This window comes from Gouania willdenowi, chromosome 17 (genome assembly GCF_900634775.1).
Source record: "Gouania willdenowi chromosome 17, fGouWil2.1, whole genome shotgun sequence".
Lineage (NCBI taxonomy): Eukaryota > Metazoa > Chordata > Actinopteri > Blenniiformes > Gobiesocidae > Gouania > Gouania willdenowi.
In genome coordinates this window covers 9659360-9678956 of record NC_041060.1, presented here as the reverse complement: position 1 = coordinate 9678956, position 19597 = coordinate 9659360, and the positions used below count along the sequence as shown (strand labels likewise).

Genomic DNA, 19597 nt, shown 5'->3' with positions numbered 1-19597 from the left:
CTTATCACCATGTTTAGATAAAGACATCAACCAATATAACTAGATAGCTTGCTTAGCAATAACTGGGATAATTAACCCAGAAAGCAACTGTAGTCTTGTTTATTGAGGGGCAGCCATTGGATGTGTCTAACAATAGCGTTCTGTGACTCTGCGCGTGTGCGTGCGTGTGCCTAAAGGGAGGCTGTACAAGCAGGTAATTAGGATGCCAGAGTTGGCTTTTAAGCATAAAAACATGGCTGATGGTTGTTGAAAATCCACTCATTGGCTGTGTTGAAAATGTCATACTAACGTACTACTCACAGCTTGACGTCAAAATGAGTATGTAGTGCGTTCACATTAGATAGTATGGAAAGATTGAGTATGCAAGAAATACCCAGATGTATAGTATATCGGGACATTTTTGAAGTATGCACGGTGGAAACACTAGTCATAGTCAACCGCCCCATGATGCATTGTAAAATTGGCAAGCTGAAAATCCAATATCCCCTTTTCAAAACAACAGCAGTTTTTTAACGCTTTTGTAAACCGAACCCTTAATTCCCAGCGTTGCTCAATGGCGGCCATCTTACCTCAGACAACTGACGTTCTGACATACTGACGCGCTCGACGGTAGCTGTTGGAAGGTGAGTGATCAGCTTAAACAAAAATACCCTGAACTCAATGAAATATTGACGGATTTACTAACGGTTTGCCTTATTACAAACCTTATTATACCTAGGTATGACATAGGATGCTTGTACGTGTTGAAAATGCCGCTTGGCGTTTGAAAATTGAGAAAGTTCGGATTATTTAAATAGTACATGCACCATTGACATCGATGTAATGAGTGGGGCCAGCTGTCTGAGGTAAGATGGCCACCACATTGCTACGTCACTCCCCATTCTCTAACAGCGCGGGTAAGTCATCTAGAGCAGTGATTCTCAACTGGTGGGTCACAAACAGTTGGTCAAATAGAAATAAATACTTCGTCTCTCATGTTGGACTTGTCTTTTATTTTGAAAGAAACTTTTTTTTTTGACAGGCATGCTGTAAAATAGCGCGCATTTTGCTCAGGAAAATGTATAGATTTATGTTTCAAACGAGCGAATGTGTGTTTTCAACAGCGATGTTTGAAAAACGTGGGTCACGATTTATTGGCTGTGGAAAAATGTGGGTCTCGGGGTGAGACCAGTTGAGAACCCCTGATCTAGAGTTTATATATATCTATGGTGGTTTGCCCCGCCCAATAAAATATGTCACAATGTTTACAAACAATCAAAGGGTCTGTGGGGCGCTTGTTTTGAAGTCAACTAGAAGTGATGTCAATAGCACAGTGGCGGGTCTCCAAAAATCTCTGTGTTTCTGTGAGTTTTATGGATCAAATGACCACATTTTACCCTTGGGGTCAATCTGACCCCAGGGATATTTGCCTCCAAAAAGTTTTTGTGTCAGACACTTTCTTTATGTGTTGAATACATAAATAACCCCTTGATAATGAAACCATGACCTGTTCTCTAGCTCCACCACCAGGCCAAACTTTTAGATTAAGAATTAATTTATATTGAATAGTTTTCATCCAAATCTTCTCAAATTTACCACAAGAGTATGAACCCTATTGGTTGTGGTGTTTATGATCTTTCCTGCGTCCAACTCTTTTCTAATTTAGGGTGCACATTCATCACTCTCACAGAATTAACCATACTGATTGATGTTGGTCTTTCCATCTTTGGAAGGGATTGTGTCTGCTTAAGTGGAAAAAAAAAAAATGAATTCAACTCTTATTTTTTAAATGACGAACATTGAATGGGGTCAAATTGACCCCAAGGATAATAGGAGGGTGAAAATGCTTTCAGAACTTTCAAAAGTGATATTTAGCCTCAGTGTGCTTCTAGTTTTTGTCGTTGTAGGTTTGAAATTCAGTTCAATTCAACTTTACTCATTTTGCACAAATTACAACAATAGTCATCTCAAAACGCTTATCAAAATATAAGAAAAAACAGGAAACTTGGAAGTGTACTTCAGTGGGAACTGTCATTATCGGCCATCATCCTAACCATACTAACAGTATATATAGCAGACAGTATATACACATTGAGTTTGTAGTGTATGGTACGTGTGCCATTTGCGAACACAACCTTAGATGTTATAATTTCTGTAGGTTGTACTTATTAAAATCATGGCTATATTTTACTTTTTCTGCAAATATTGACGAGGCTACAGAAAGAGTTGCAGACGTACATACTGTAGAGTTCCCCGTCAATAAGCTGGCTTTAGCCCCTCTCCAAACTTTTCTATAGGATGCTGCACCTTCATGTTGACATATTACACAAGTCGAGAAAGTTGGTGCAATGAACCAAACCGTCCTGCAGGCCTAGGATAGATGAAGAAGGGAAACCAAAAAAAAAAAAAATGGCTGAGAATGTTGCTAAAATTAATATATTTTTGTCAGATTTATAACATAGGAAGCCCAGTGCCATTATTTATCCATTAATTTCTGCTTGGCGTGTTATTTTAAATAAAAAATGACTTCTACCAAAATCTGTGGATTAAATGTGTTGTTTTTCTTCTTTTATTCATCTCCAATACCCATCCCTGTGTCACTCGCTTATTTTTTTGTCTGTTTTCTTTTTTTTTTTTATATCCTTTCTTATCCTCTGTTGAGCGTTTTAAATCAGGATCACACCAGGGAAGCACGCTCCCTGGTAGTAGCAGCAGTAACAGGTTCAGCTGAACATCATTCACATCTCAGTCTTTGCTCTCATCAAAGTAAACAATGCTTTGTGTGTGTGTGCGTGTGCGTGTGTGCGTCTCTGCAGGGAGTTTGGCTGGAGGGATCCCGAGCTGCCAGAGGTGATCCAGATGTTGCAGCATCAGTTCCCGTCGGTGCAGTCCAACGCCGCCGCCTACCTCCAGCACCTCTGCTTTGGAGACAACAAGATTAAATCTGAGGTATTGGTTTTAGAGAGACTTCCCTCCAGAGGACAATCTTTCAAACACGGGGAACTAAAAATCATGTACATGAGAGGTATCCGTTTACTCAAGATTACACTGAGAAATACAAGCTTTAATTTTCCTCGACCAAGGTTTACAGAACGCTAAGGCGTCCCTTAGTCACGCTCCGTCACAGCAATGGAGAACAAGACGAATTGAAGGCACTTTAGGCTACGTTCAGACTGCAGGCTAATGCCACCCAAATCAGATGTTTTTTTTTTTTTTTTTTTTTGCCCATATTTGAGCTGTATACAATCCCACCCTGGCCATTTCCATGTGCACCTAAATCCAATATGTATCTGATAGTTTACAATGTGACTGCTGTCTGAAGGTTGTATTTATCAAACCTCGACATCATTGAAATGCGATAAATGTCACAATTCTGCATCCCAGGAGGAGCAGCGTGGGAAAAAACTATCTTTTAAATCTTTTTAATATTAGTTTGTGTTGTGGTGCTGACTTTGGTTATAAAGAAGCTTAATCATTGCCCCACACACACATGCAGAGACAAGATACCTCCATATTGACTTCTGTAAACACAGTGTGTGCCTTCGTGATCATGTATTACCTCCTTTTGTGCTTCCAGGTCACTACAGGGTCACATTGAGTTCAAACTAGTGTTTCTCAAATGGGGGTACGGGATGGCACTATAAGGGGTACTTGAGAGAGAGAGTGGAAAATTACAAAAGCATTTGAAATATGGGGTTTTATATTGTTTCTTTTTTGTTAAAAATGATAATCATAATAATGATGATGGAAATGATCCAGATTAAAACATGAACTGAAAATACAAAGGTCAGTCTCAGTGCCACACCTGGCCTGAAATGAACGGAAATGATAAAAACTATAGTAATAAATTTACTAAGGCGCCGCTAAATGCTGTTTCATTTTACTTATTGACAAAGTCAGATTATTTCAAATGTCTGTTGTCACTGATTCATTACATCATTAAGCTCAATAGTTGTTTTTTCACAGTATTCTGAGCAAAATGTTGTAGTCGACAAAGGGGGTACTTGGGTTCAGAAATAAGAGAAAGGGGTACTTGAGTTAAATCAAAGTTTGAGAAACACTGCTCTAAACCAGTGGTTCCCAAACTTGTTCTGCTGCCCCTTTGAAGAATAAAAATATCTCAGGCTCCCCTTTTCACGACAAAAAAGGTAAAAAAAAAATAAAAAAAATAGGTTAAAAAAAACTGAGCTTTTTTTTTAATCTCATAAAATAACATAAAATTTGCAATTACATATTTTAGAACAGTAATAAAGCTCTTTATTATTAAAGTACAATATTTTTCATGAGCATGTTTTAGTAAAGACATTCTAGAGCCCCCCACCCCCAGTCATGACGTCAGGGACGCCCCCCATCTTGGGAACCACCACTGTTCTAAACTGATAGAAGTCGCATGTAATGTGTAATATGAACTAAAATGAAGAAATAAATCTGATTTCTCCCCAAAAAAAATCAGAATTGTGCTAACTGAACGTAGCCGTAGACTACTACTGGAACGGTTAAGATGCCAAAGGGAATTCCGATCCAAAATATGAGGCGTCGGATTAAACATGCGAAAGAGTGCTAATGCTAAATGTGTTGCATTCTGTCACACTGCACAGTAAAGTAGCTGCAGTAATTGCTCCACATTTGTTCATGAATATCAGTGTCAATACTATTGCAGTTAAATCTGCATTAATCAGTGATTTTTTAAAAAAAAATTTTTTTAAGTGCATACTCACCCAGTTTGTATACAGTACATAAATGCATTTAGATGCAGAAGATTCATTTTCATCTTGTTCCTTAAACTTATTCCTAAAAGTTAGTTTTTTATCTCGATATACAAATCTAACAGTTCTGGAATCTTAATAGCTAGTACTTACAGCTTTTATCAACTTATCTTTTGATTAATTGTTCCTGATGTGCACCAATACAGTGTGTGTGCAGTTTGAAGTGATAACATGCAGGTAACATGTTGTTCAAATGCATTAACTGAAGTGTTTCCACTAATTACTTTTCAGGTTTCATGTTTTCAAAGCCATCTCTTTCTCATCATTGCAGCTTATATAATTGAACAAACGAAGTGATAGCGCTTCATGCTGATACATGAGCTGATAGCTGTCGCTTTCCCAGAATATCAGCTCATATAAGAATAACACATGATAAAAGACAGTTTTGAGGCTTTTGGAACGTTTTTGCTAAAGTGTGACACTCGTTGTTGAGTTTCTCGTCCTCTGCTGTTAAATAAATAACCTGGAACGCTCATGAAAACAAAATACATGTCCTTTTTGTTAAACTGTATGACCAAAATCCCCACAGACTGGTGGTTGAGGCCCTCCTCCGCTTTAAAGGGAAACTCCTTCCCACGTGACTCCACCTGCACTCCACAAATCAGACAGCATTAACTCCTCATTACGCCCACTTAACCCAGCTCTAAATTGTAGCCTCGTGTTTGCTCTCTGTCCTCCTCTGCTTCGGTGCCATCATCAGTCAGTGTCTCGCACGGAACTGCTCCATAGGTCTCTTCAATGTCAACTTAGTTCAGCTCAATTTCACTTTATTAACCCAGAGGGAGACGATGGATTTTTCAGCAAAAGTTCTTAGCAATCCACCGACAGACAACATAAACAAAGTGAGTGAGACGGACGGATGAGTAAGTCATCTGGTGAGGCCACTTACGTGTTTGGAGAGGAGTGTTAAATGTGCCTCTTTTCCCCCAAAATATGCAGCAATACACTGTATGACAGGGATTGGCAATTTTTATCACAGTGGGGCCACAGAAATGTGATTGTCTGATCTGAAAATCACATAATCAACAATTATGTCAGCATTTAGAATCATGATCGATGAGCAGTAATAGAGAAAGGGTTTGTGTTTTTGTTGTTGTTTTGTATATTTTTCTCTCATTTTGAGTTTTTGTGTTGGTTTTGTACTTTGTGTAAGTAATTTTGTGTATAAAAAAAGTAAATGTAAAAAATAAAAAAAAAACAAAAATGAAGTAATTTTTTGGTATAAAAAAGTAAAACAAATTATATTGTGTATAAAACTTTAAAAAAATGTAATTTGTGTTATTTGCTGTTAATTGTGTTTTTGGATTACGTTTTCGTTTATTTTTATTTTCCTTTTGCGCTTTTTTTTTTTCTAAACTTTGTATGATTTTTGGAATAATGTTTGGTTATTTTTGCTGTTTGGTTTATTTTTGTCATTTTTTTGTTTTTTTCTTCTGGGGTCTCACCAAATAAGACCAAGGGCCGCATGTGGCCACCAGTTGCCTATATCTGCTGTATGACATCATATCGAAGTAAATTGGATAACTTCAATCTTTTTTATTTATTTACTTAATTTGTATTATCCTTTTATTACTTTATATACTTTATCATTTTAAACCAGGAGTTCCCATGAGGCCAATACTGCAATAGGTTGGTTTCAATCACGTGTAATGATATAATCTTACCGACATCTGTTGATGTCATATTTCAGTCTGTGTGTAAGATGTCACCTAAGTAATCTAATGACCTGTATAATAAAGTTTCGGTCTTTATTTGAAGGACCAGAGGCTTGATTCATTAGCGCTGCTGCTGCTTTGTATCTGTGCCATTTCTAAAATGTCATCATTGTTTTTATAGAGAGCACCAAGTCTGCCCTACATTGTGTCTTTGTCTAGACAGAGAGAAGCAGGGAGGGCTGCACTAACACACACACACACACACACACACACACACACACACACACACACACACACTAATGTGCCATCACTGATCATACCCTTTTAAAGCATTTTAGCACTGATAAATGTTTAAATGAAAAATTTCAATTATGATAAAATGAATCTTCTCAACTTGTTGTAGATGGAGAGCCAATTAGCTTCACTGTACTAGTGAAGATCTACCTGTCACTAGTAATACTAGTAAGCATTATATGCTAATAATATTAAGATATTACAACCAATCAGGAAGCTGGGTTTGGTTATACTCCCTCCTAATTAATTTGCATGGATCTAATGTTAATAATCTTCTTATACTAGAGAGTTTGAGTGTACAGTACTGGTAATAGTAGTTAACAAAAATGTAGTTTTACTATTTGTAAAGGTTTTTGGTACATTGCTTTACTAGTAAAGTAAAATCATCTACAAGAAGGCAATTTTATGTTACTAATAGCAGTTACTAATTTTTTTTATTTTTTTTTTCAATATATTGGTAATGTGTACTCACGCACTAGTGTTTACTTGTAGGGATGTAACGATGCAACTTTTTCGTTTTCAATATGATACCGCTATTGCAGCCTTGCGTATCGGCCAATACCGATATTGATCCGATACGATATCAGCATGAATCATACATACTTTTATTACTTTTTTTAATATAAAAAATAATACTTAATTTGTAGTGTTAAATGTTAGAAAATGCTTGATTAAGTGATGCTACTCAGAGTTTACAGTCAGCAAATTCTAACCTTCAACATAATATCTACAATATTCTACAATTGAATAAAATAAATAAAAAATGAATTGCATAAATAATTATAATAATTAAAAATTGGAAATTTGAATCGACACCCCTATGTACTTGTACTACTAGTACACTCAAAATATCTCACTAGTAGAACTCGTGGACTGATTTTAATCTACTGGTAATACTAGTAATGCCAAAAGATTCACAAGTTGTACTGGTAGGTCTAATGCAAATAAAGTAGGAGGGATTAAAACCAAATCCAGCTCCCTGATTGTTTGGAATATTTTCTGAAAGCCAATGGCAGGCCTAAACCCCTTATTATCATATAATGCTTACTAGTAAGACATTTTTGCTTCACTAGTAAAGTCTACTTCCGAAATTGAGCACTCGTAGGGTTGATATCACTGGCAACAGATTTCTACTAGTGAGATTTTGAGTGTACTAGTAAACAAAAATGGTGTTCTACTTGTAGACGTTTTTGGCGCACAAGTGTGTGAGTAGTGTTGCATCTGGTGGTGTGGATGGTGATGACAAAAAAGGTGGTGTGGAAGAAATCTTCATGACAACTGAATTGCAAATATTATGACATTTATTGTACGGAGTCCAAAAACAGTGGTGTCACAAACTGCTGATAGCTGATCTCTGCCAACTATAAGGCATTTCCCAGCAAGCTAGTGCCTATAGACAAGAGAAAGGTCATCCTACAGGGTCATATCTCTAACCTTAGCTCATCACCATATATGGAATCACCTTGCTGTAGAAATAGTTTGAGAAAAAGACAACCTATCAATCAGTGAAATAGGGAGCTTGTTGTTTGACCCCCAAGTTTAAATATATCTCAATGGTACACTGACTCAAAAATGAAGGCCTCTAAGCTCTTCACTGTGATGAACCTTTTAATATCAAGATGTTAAATACTTTGATACACTTCAGTAGACCTCACTAGTGAAGCAAAATTGTCTACTGGTTGAATTTTTAGTAGTACTAGTAAGACAAAAGAAGTGTACTTTCGCACTAGTAAACCACAATTAGTACATGTACTCCAAATTTCAATACTCGTAGAGCTATTGGTTGATATTACTGATACTGTCTCCTTGCTCATTGTTTTTTTTTTTTTTTTCCAGATCCGCCGACAGGGTGGTATCCAGCTGCTGGTGGACCTGTTGGACCACCGGATGACAGACGTGCACCGCAGTGCTTGTGGAGCACTGAGGAATCTGGTTTACGGCAAAGCCAATGATGACAACAAGATCGCCCTGAAAAACTGCGGAGGGATTCCAGCTCTGGTCCGACTGCTGCGCAAAACCACAGACGTAGAGATCCGAGAGCTGCTCACAGGTAATACAGATCTAATCAGTTTAATTTTCTCTTTCAACCTCACCAGGACTTCTGGTCTGAGTCTGTGTGGTCAGCGTAGGCTTGAAGTAGGTGCACGAGCACATGCGCGACCAAAATAATCAACGCGCACAAGAAAAAATAATTAAATGCAAATTTGCACTCCTAAGAGTTTGGGATAGTCTGCTTCTGATTGAGGGCTGATTTTTTTTTTTTATGGAGTGGGTGGGGCTACAGGCACCAAAGAGTGCAGAACAGAAGTGAAAGAAACAAGTTATTCAGGGCCAACGTGGTGGAGGTGAGGGAAATGAGTGAAAGAAAACAGAGCAAAATTTGGTTCCATTTTAATGTGATGGACTCGAGCCATCTAAACATTTAAAATCACAAAGTGTCTACTAAACAGACATGAGTTCATCCATCAGTGACATTAACTGGACCTTTTATGTTTTATGATTTATTATCGTAGCACTGTTGGATGTTAAGTATACAAATTAAGCATCATGATTAATAAATATTTGATATAATATATATTAAAAGCTTAAAAAGCTCTCATTTAAGTGGGTTTTCGGCGTTGGAAAAGCAGTTATTTATACATTTAGTTTCAGTCATTTCCTTTGAAAGCTTCATATTCTCTGGGGCTTTAAAGAGCAGACATCATGTTGTGCTGCTTCTATTTATTTTCAGTTTAAATTAAAGTAAAATCTCACATTATCCACGCATCTCTCCTGAGAGGTGGATTACGAGGCGCGCCCCTGAGGACCACAACACGGGCTCCAACCTGAAACGTCACTTGACTCGTATCCACAGCTGGTTTGTATTCACTGGCACTAACGAACACTTTCTCTGTCATGAAAAATGAATTGAAAGTGTTCAGAGTTGATTAATTTGATGCTCTCAGCCATGCTGAGGTTGAAACCTTGAATAGATTAAAGGATTAAAAGCGATTCATTTCCAGTGCTGTTCACCATGTTTACTGTACACTTCCTTGCAATTTACTTTTAGATTGGTATTCACACTGATCACAGTAAGAAGGCTCTCACCTCTGGCCTGGGGTGTTGGAGAGAAGACGGAGCTAAAAGAGTAGCAGCACGTAATATTTCTAGTGATATGCGGCCGTTTAGACTAATTTAGCTGAATTTGTTATAAGCGATAAAAAAAAATAAAAATCGAATCAAACACAATATTTCACTTGTCGGAACACAAGCCAAAGAAATGAAGTCGGCTGGAATAGTAGAAGGTCTACTCTGAATTCTTCCTATTTTTTGTTTAACATGAGGTTGAATGTTGGTCTTTCCACCTTTTTGTGGTAACGGAGTGGAGTGGAAAACATGAAAGTTGGTCACAACCATCACACACTGAGGTACAACTCAATGGTTCCTGTTGTAATACCTAATGTCCTTCATTGCCTTTTAAAACATCAAAAAGTTGTTCTCGGGTTTCCATGGATACGGTTGATAAAAGGAAAAGTGCTGAAAATTGTCAATTGAACCTGAATTAAAAAAATAAAAATAGCAAAACTAGAAAGCTCAGATTTTTATGCTTTATTAAGCAATACACACTTAATATTTCAGTGGGTAAAAGTTTTCATGAAAAGAAGTGTTAAAAAGTATCAGAACCGGACATATTTTTTTTTCCAAATGTGCCAATATGTCTGTTTATTTTTTTTAAATTTGTTTGTTTTTTTTTATGTTCAATGTAAATTTGTACATTTTTTACTCACTATTCCTTCAAAATGTATGTTTGATTAATCTATTATAGGATTCAAGCTCCAGCCAGAGACTTTCAATTACAGGAATATTAATAAATTGTCATTTAAATGAAGTTAAAATGACTGGATAACAAAAAAAAGTCATTACATTTATTTTCGAACTAAACATCACAAGACGGTGACGATGTTTTCATCATTTTTATACGGTTTGAGTAGCAGAAAACTGACAGCTCTTTCTTTAGGGGTCAGGAAGATTTATGGTGAATATAAGTATAGGCAGGAAATTAAAATTAGAATGAGAAAGGCTTTATCATTGAATTGACAGTGGGACTACCAGAAGCTATTTTTTATTAAGTACGATATATAAGATTATATGCTTTAAAATTAGATTCAGCAAATATATATGTAGGAATAGTAATGTCAATATATCTTGATCACTTGAATTTAACGTAATCGTTGTACTGTTAATATTGAACAAAAGTTGTTATGCAAAGTTCATCCACAGAGAGCAATATTTTTTGAAGAATGACAAGATTTGGATTTAAGCTATGAATTGTCAGTCTTAAATCACTTCTATTTGCAGAATGGCACTTTCTGCATTTTAAATTGGAAGAATTTGGATTATTTGTTATTTTTTTACTTTATATCATATATTCCTGATTTAAAAGATCATACACAGTGTAAGTATGCAAGTATTCCCCAAGTTCAAAAGTAACTAAACCCACAGTTTTTGTTGAAATGCCACTAGGGGGGAAATTTTAAAAATGGCTTGATTTTGGGCGGAGCTCCTGGAGCTACTTAATACTCAATATACCTCTCTATTCACAATTCTCTCAGTCCAACCTACTCACCACCGAGTCCACAGGTGCTAGTTCTTATAGGAGGGGGCGGAGCCAACATTTGCTTGTTTGTGTCGCACGATGGTTCAATGATGTCACAGAATCTCGTTCTCAGCCAATAGCAAAATTCATTTGTAATAGCCGGGTTTAAATCCATAGAGGACAGTTACTCTTACATTTTACTAAATACACCAAATTGAATTTTTTTTTTTTTTTTGTTATCCTCAGCTCATTATCATATGGAATAATAATGGGGAATAAAGGGGAGAGATTTTTGGGGTCTATCCATAAAGTCAACAAAATGATGGTCCATTGTTCTATGAATCTGTCATAACCACATTTCTTTATATATCTGAATAATGACCACTGTTATCCAGGAAGTTTATTATTATTTGCACCATAGTATATAGTCATATTCCTTCCATCCATCCAACCATTACCAGACCCGCTTTGTCCTATTTCAGGGTAGCGGGGTATATAGTGTTTTGTCAGAAATAAAAAGGGTTAAAAGTGACCAAAAATAGTTGAATATGTGGTTAAATTGGCAAACATAAGCATAAAATATGGTGAAAAGAGGTTAAAAGTGATTATAATGGGTCAACATATGCGACATTAGGTGGGAAAAGTGGTGGAAAGGGTTTACAAGTGCCTAAAATGTCTTGAAAGTGGAAAAAAATGTGCCGAAAGGCATTGAAATTTGATGGCTGAAATGGGAGTAATGTAGCAAAAAAGCATTCAAAGGAGCAAAAATATGGCAAAAAAAGTGGTTAAAATAGTTTAAAATATAGAAAGTTTGGTGTAGTTGCAGAAAAAGAATGGAAATTAGCAAAAATGGGCTGAAATTGTTCAAAAACTATTCTTAGTTTCTTGAAGGCATGTGGCGACCCCCTCCCAGTGTCTCATTACCCCTGAAACCTAAGCTTGAGAACCTTTGGTCTACTCTATCGTATTGTGAAACCTGACTTATTGTCCCACTTGTAGTGATTACATTTAAAGGGGACATATTATACCAATTTTTTTAACTTTTAAAACGGTTCACTGTGGTCTAAATGACCTATCTGTGCTGGGGTTTGATCAAAACATAACATGAATCAAGCAACAGAAGAGGTTTAATACCCTATATAGAGCGCTCCGTTTTGGGGGGTGTCCCTGGAGTACACTTCCTCAACATTACTGGGGCAAAATTGAAGGGGTTAAAGTCTTGAATAAGGCTACATTCTGGGTGAACTCATCCTTTAGTAACTCCATAAGTTGATCAACTGTAAAAGTGGCGCTGTCTATGATAAGTGCTGTAAATGTAAGACCGGAGAAGTGATCAGCCCTCTCTCTCTCCACTGTCACCAGCGCAGTTTAGCTTGTGATGTCACAAACTTAGAAAATTTGAAACTGCACTTTTCTCTGTGTTGTAAGACTTACACAGACCACAAACAAAGGACTGGATGGATTTATTTCACATTTTGTGTGTTGGTGGACACTCAAGTTACCTCATATGTGTTTAAAAATAAAAAAAAGTGAATTTTTCATAATATGTCCCTTTTAAGTTTTAGTAACATATACAGTACCTACCACATTTACTTACCATATTGCTGAGTGATGCAAACACTGACACACAAGTCAAATATCCCCGACAAAGTGGTCAGAGATTCTCAAAGTGAATATGACTAATCATGCTTATCATTGTCAGACAAGTATCAAACTCAACCAAAATATCCTGTACAGGCCTCTGACATTCCATGTTCATGAAGGAAGTATTTTAAGCAGTATTTGTGTTGATGGGACACAGCTGTTGGTTCTAAATGGAAACTCTACCAGCGAAGTAAAATTAAGTGTCCTCGAGATTCTCACATTTGATGCTCTGTATGACAAACAAGTGTACTGAATCTGGAAAATAGGGGTTTGGGTTTAGCAGAGATGGAAAATAAAAGGGGTTTTGTATGCTGCGAGAGTCTTAAAGAAGATTACCATATAAATTAGAGCCGCAATTCAAGGCACGGAGCACAGAAATCCCTCCTGTCACAAATTAATCAGCTGAACGACCGACCGGACGCAGACACACCGTGCTCTCCTCTACTCTCTTTTCCTCTCTCCAAGACCCAAAGGAAATTACTCTCACCCCATCTCTCTCTCTCTCTCTGCTCATCTCGTCTTCTTTTCCTTTAGCCTGCAAACAGGCGCATCTCACCCGTGGGGGATGATGGGGGGGGTGCGACACTTTGATAAAAACAAAAATTAATTCATTGTTGAAAACGTATTGGTCCATTTAAATTGATTGCATGGTGATCAAGCCAATCACAGCCAGCCATTTGACGAAGCCACTGTTCCAAAAAAAAGTAAACAAAGAGTTAACAGTGATGAGTAAAGTGACATAAAAATGAGTACCGTGTGGTAAAAAATTGTCCAAAAGTGGCAAAATGTGGCAAGAGTGATAAGTGACTAAAATGGTTCAAAAGCAGTCAAGAGTGGCAAAAAAACAAACAACAAAAGGAAACGGATGGTATGTAATGGCAAGAGGGAGATTAAATGAGCAAAATGTTGCAAACAATAGTGAAAAAGGGCCAAAATGTGGAACAAACAGAGGCAAAATGTAAGGAAAAAAGGAAACAAGTGTTATTTATCAGGCAAAAGGGAGCTTATTTGGATGAAAAGTGGCAAAGTACAGTTAAAGAATCGACAAAAATTTGAGAAAAGTGGCTAAGATGGACAAAAATCAGGAAAAAGGGATATTTATTGGCAAAAGGAATGAATTAATTTAATAAATTAAATTGGTAGTCAACGGTTGCCCTACCCTCAGAACACCCTCACTTTTTAAATGACTGCTCAATATTCCAACACTTCTCACCCTCGCTGACTCTTCTTCTCAAACCAGTGAGCATTTTGAATCAGGATCACAGCAGGGAGTCAACCCGCCGTTTTACCTTTGCCGCATGTTCACAAATAAAAGGACACACGCGCACGCACGCACACACGCACACACACACACACACACACACACACACACACACACACACACACACACACACACACACACACACACACACACAATCCTCACTTGTGCACTTTGCCTGATGACACAATAAGTAGCAAGGTTGTTGTTCTCAGCTGAATAGTTTCTCTCCCTACGAAGTACTCAGAAGGCTTATTTCTCTTTGCAGATAAAAATGTTTATCAGGGGATGATGCTAATACACAACAGCTTTTGCTGCACATGCTTAAGAGTCATATGAATTGTGCATGTTTGCTAATTCCAGCAAGTTCATTTTTCTTCTTTTTTTTAAATAATATTTTAAGGTTTCATTTTTTCAGACAACTTTTTTCAGGAAGGGCATTTCAAATCACATTTTCTGATTTCCTGAGATCAAAGGACATTTCTAAAGATATTTCCTTTGATCTCTGGGAATCAGGAAATTTGCTTTGATCTCCTGACGTGTTTTGACTTTCTAAAGATATTTCCTTTGATCTCAGAAAATCAGGAAATTTCCGTTGAAATCTCCTTTGATATCCTGACAAGTTTCGGACTGTCAGTCTTCCTCAAAGGCATCTGCTGATCGCTTTGATTTGTTCTAATGAGTTTTTTCTGGGCGTGGCCAACTTGACAGTTCTGTTATGCTAGCCATTCTCCCTGTAGCACGAGGTGTAGGAGAGTGAAAATGTTCCATAAACCCTGTTGATGTTGAAGCTCCGCTTGTAACTGTGTAATTGATAATTAATTACAATTATGGTGTATTTATAATTGCAACTGTAATTGGAAACAATCTGCTGCTGTTGTCATCGTGATTGAATTGTAATCGAGTTGTAATTGGCATGGAAATTCTAAAAAGAAAACTCTAATTTACATTTTAATTAAAGGCAACTTTTCCCTCTACTTTTCAGTTCTCTTGAGGATCATTTGACCATTTAAAAAACAATTTAAATCTGTGGTACACTGACAGAAAAAAGGCTCAGACACCCCCACACCAAAAAATATTAATACCAATAATTTTATTGATTAGGAATCCTAACAAGGTAACCAAGAGATGACAAACAAATTGGATGATATGATTTATTTTTAGTGTATTTTACAGCTGATTTAAGACATTGGTCAAAACTGACCCGTTATAAGAGATGCTAACAGAAAGCTAACACAAATTTAAGGTTGTGGGGTTATTTTTTTAAACAATCAATAATTGTAATTAATTGTAATTGAACTTTAGTAATTAAGATTGCAATTGTAATTGACTTTCAGAGGGAAAACAATAATTGTAATTTTAACAGTAATTTGAAAAAAATGCCGATCACTATAGTCATAAAATTGAGTTGTAATTTCATGGATAATGGAGGACGTAATTGTATTTGAAAAATGTAGAACACTTAAGCACACATTAAAGCGATCAGTCACGAGATTAAAGTACATTTCCTGAAAAAAGTTGTCAAAAGAAATGAAACCTTAACATATAAGTGCATGTTTGTTATTCAACTCCAGACGCTGTAAAAAAAAAAAAAAAAAGTTCTCTGTCCTTGTCGAGGACAAATAAATAATATGCCTCATGATGAATATAAGACGAAGGTCTTTTATTCGTGTTGTCGATAGTTTTAGTAGTGATCACAGGTATTAAAAAGTGAGAAGTGTTTCTCTAGTGTGCCTCTATCAACTGTGGGTGATTAAAAAAAAAAAATATAGAAAATAATCAGTCATCATTCAGCTTTGTCGCTCATCCCTAAATGACTGATTATGTTTTTATAAATGCTAAATTAAATGAGAAATCCCACATTTCTGCAACAAACACTAGACTCAATAAAGCCAAATGTAAAGATTTGACTATCCACGTGGTTTGAATCTCAGAGAGCTGGACCTTTTTAAAGCTTCTTTGTTCCCTTTTACTGTCATGGTAGCGTCAGTAGCTGCAATAAGGTTTGTCATTCCACAGTAACTCCTTCTCTCAGTCACAGCAGCACATGTCATTGTGAGCGACCGGTTGAGGCCACACACGCTGGTGTCAGCTCTTCAGCAGCAGATGTGAGAGTAGTCAAACTCGAGGGGAACGCTGTGCAGTGGGGATGTCAGGTTGAAGAGGAACAAGAAAACAAATTTACAAAAGTGAAGTATTATTCTAAATCTGTGAATAATGGCTTTCCAAAAAAAAAAACATTACAATGCTTAATAGAGTATTTTACCAAACCCCAAGAGACAGGTGAGGATTGCATTGTATTAGCTAAAAATGGATATGGATATGTTGTTTAATAAAGTAGTTTTTTTTACATGAAGAAAATGTCAAACTTAACATATTTAAAAACAAAAGCCTAAGGCTTTTTCATTAAAAAAAATCAAAAATTAATTCTGAAATATCAATGCATGTCTTTGGTCCGTTGACGTCTGCACGTTTAGAAGCTCAAGATACTGCAACTTCTGCAAACAAGCTTATCACAGTGATGGATGGGTGGATGGATGGAAGGATGGATGTAATACTTAATAATGAATAGGGGTGTTGAAAAAATTGATTCGACGATATTAATTTGCACGATTCTCGGATCGATTCTGAATGCATCCATATCATTTTTTTTTATTTAAAAAAAGAAAAAATACATATATTATTTTTTTTACCTTTATTTAACCAGGAAAGTCTTTTCCACTGCAGGAGACATTGTAACTGCACAAAGAAGTGCACTGAAACCTGGGCATGTTGACCAGCTTGTGTTTTTTTTAATAAAATCTAAAAAGAAAGTACAAACATTCTGCATTTATTTGTTGTTTTAGGCATATACCTCAGTTAAGTTGCACTAAAGTCATGTTGCACTAAAGTCAAAGTTAGTTTAAAAGCCACAGGCAGATTGTGTGTAATTTTATTTTAAGTGTTTGGCACATGGCATGTTAAAGCCAATGTTTTGATTGTAAAATATGCCAATAAAATATATTTCATACATAATGTTCTCATGAAGGTGTACACATTTACAGATTAGTTGTTTCTTAAGTTACACACACATATATATATATATATGTATATATGTATATATATATATATATATATATATATATATATATATATATATATATATATATATATATATATATATAAATTGCAATAATTGCCTCATACTTTAATATCGGGATATATCGTATCGTGTTGTAACCTATGTATCGGGATACGAATCGTATCGCCAGATGCCAGGCAATACACACCCCTAATAATAAATATTGATTATTATGGAAAAGGTCACAGGAAATCGTATGGTCAACATTAATAAAGAAAACTACAGCATAACATAATACATTTAAGGAAAAAAAATACACAAACAAAAACACAGTTGTAAAACCTATAAGGTTATGTTAGCCCCTGTGATCTACAATTAATTTTTGATTTCTTTTCAAATTATTATCATTTTATTTATTTTTTATTCTTTTTATGCGCATTTTTTGTCCTCCAAATGAATAACATACACATAAAGCTAAAAACCCACGCCCATCTCTAACATCAATATGCTTTATATATGTATATGTACACTACCGGTCAAATGTTTTAGAACACCTTTAATTTTTCCAGTTATTTATTGCAGTTCAAGTTGCGCGAGTCCAATGAATAGCTTGAAATGGTACAAAGGTAAGGTACTGAACAGCCAGAGGTAAAAAAAACTCAACTCAAATTGCTTATTTGTTCTATGTTTTCATTTCAGAGTTCAATGACACAAAAAAACTGAATCATTTTCAGTAAAAAACTGGAGAAAGTGTGGTGTTCTAAAACTTTTGACCAGTAGTGTATATGTATGTACACATATATATATATATATATATATATATATATATATATATACTGTATATACACATATACTGTATATACATGCTCATATACACATTGTTAACAAATCCTGTGTCATTCTGGATTTCATATAGAAAAAAGTCTAAAACAAAGCATAATCAAGAAAAATGCATTGACAGTTCAGGTTATTAGTTCTTACTTTATCCAAATGGATCACTGAAACCATCTTGTTTAACCAATGCCTGGAGTTGGTGTCTTTCATTCTTTGAGAATCAGTCTTTTTTAGAAGAACTGTGCGCATTAAAAGAGCTCATTGAACATCTAAAGGGATTACCGTACAACAATTTGAAGCTCTGAAAATAGCTAGATCCCTATCGGGGATTAGAGTCATTTGATAAACCTCTGATAAATAGGCACATATTTTTATCCAAAACTGGTGAATTATTATGTATTGTAATATTATCATTTTATTGATTTTTTGTTTATGTGATGTGAACATCACAACTAAATTGGACAAACCAGAATGTTTTCACACATGAGGTCACCTTGTCCACAGGAGGCTTTTAAAATGATTTTTAAAAAAATCAAAGTACCATAATAACAAAAATACAAGTGAAAAATGCAGTGTGGAGTAACATTACAACAGTAGAGGAGAAGCAGTTTTCATAATATTTACATCATTAAACTAAATACAAGCTGCTAGCTCCAATAAAAAGGATTTTGTGGGAATAATGATGAAGACCACACATAACGTTTCATGTAGATTTTCACTCATAAAATGGTTGTTTCATAAGGGACAACATTTCTGAGCTGGTTCACAATTAGCTGCTAGGCAACTGGCTCATGTATTAACTCTGATCTTAAGAGCTGGGTTTTTTGTTTTTTTTTTAGATATATATATATATATATATATATTTTTTTTTTTTTTTTTTTTTTTTTTTATTGCAGCAATATGACAGCAGCATCTGATTTATGTGTCAAGTTGTTTAAAGAACTTGTTATCCTTGTACAAGTTGTGTCTCTTTGCTCAAAGACACTGTTTTTCTCAAAGCCAAATCACTTGATGTTGTAGCAGAATAAGAACAACCAGGCAAGATGCATTATTTTTAAGGTCGACAGTTGGGGGGAAAAAAAATAAAACAACTAAAAAAAGCTGTCACGAATGTCTCTGAAAATGCTTACAATAAATAATAATAATTATTATATGTCTCAGACAAAATACACTCAAGTTCAATGTGAAACAGAGTCACTTTTCCTCCTGAGTCGATAGATTTGGAATAGTCATATTCAGAAAAAGGAACACCTGACACTGTTTATGCTTTAATTATTTAGATTACAGTGCAGCACATTCTTTAGCCTGAAGAATAAAAAATTACACTCTTTGTTGTTGTACAATAAGAACAAGTATCCCTCCCATCTGTTGTCATAGACATACTCCATACTATACACTACAAACTCAATCAGTATATCCTGTTTGTCTCCTATAGACTATAAGTACAGTATATGGTTAGGATGATTAGGATGATGACCGTACCCACTAAAGTATACTTCCAATTTTCACAAGAAGCATTTTGAACCTACA

The 19597-nt window shown here is 35.7% G+C and overlaps 1 protein-coding gene across 9 annotated transcripts in view; it reads left to right on the top strand.

The window, feature by feature from the left end:
- ctnnd2b (catenin (cadherin-associated protein), delta 2b) overlaps positions 1–19597 on the top strand; it is a 202819-nt gene that overhangs the window by 140054 nt on the left and 43168 nt on the right. For all 9 annotated transcript variants that reach the window (XM_028472673.1, XM_028472678.1, XM_028472677.1 and 6 more), the window contains 2 exons: positions 2796–2928; positions 8531–8744. In XM_028472673.1, coding sequence (XP_028328474.1) covers positions 2796–2928; positions 8531–8744 — 347 coding nt within the window. The remainder of the gene's footprint in view (positions 1–2795; positions 2929–8530; positions 8745–19597) is intronic.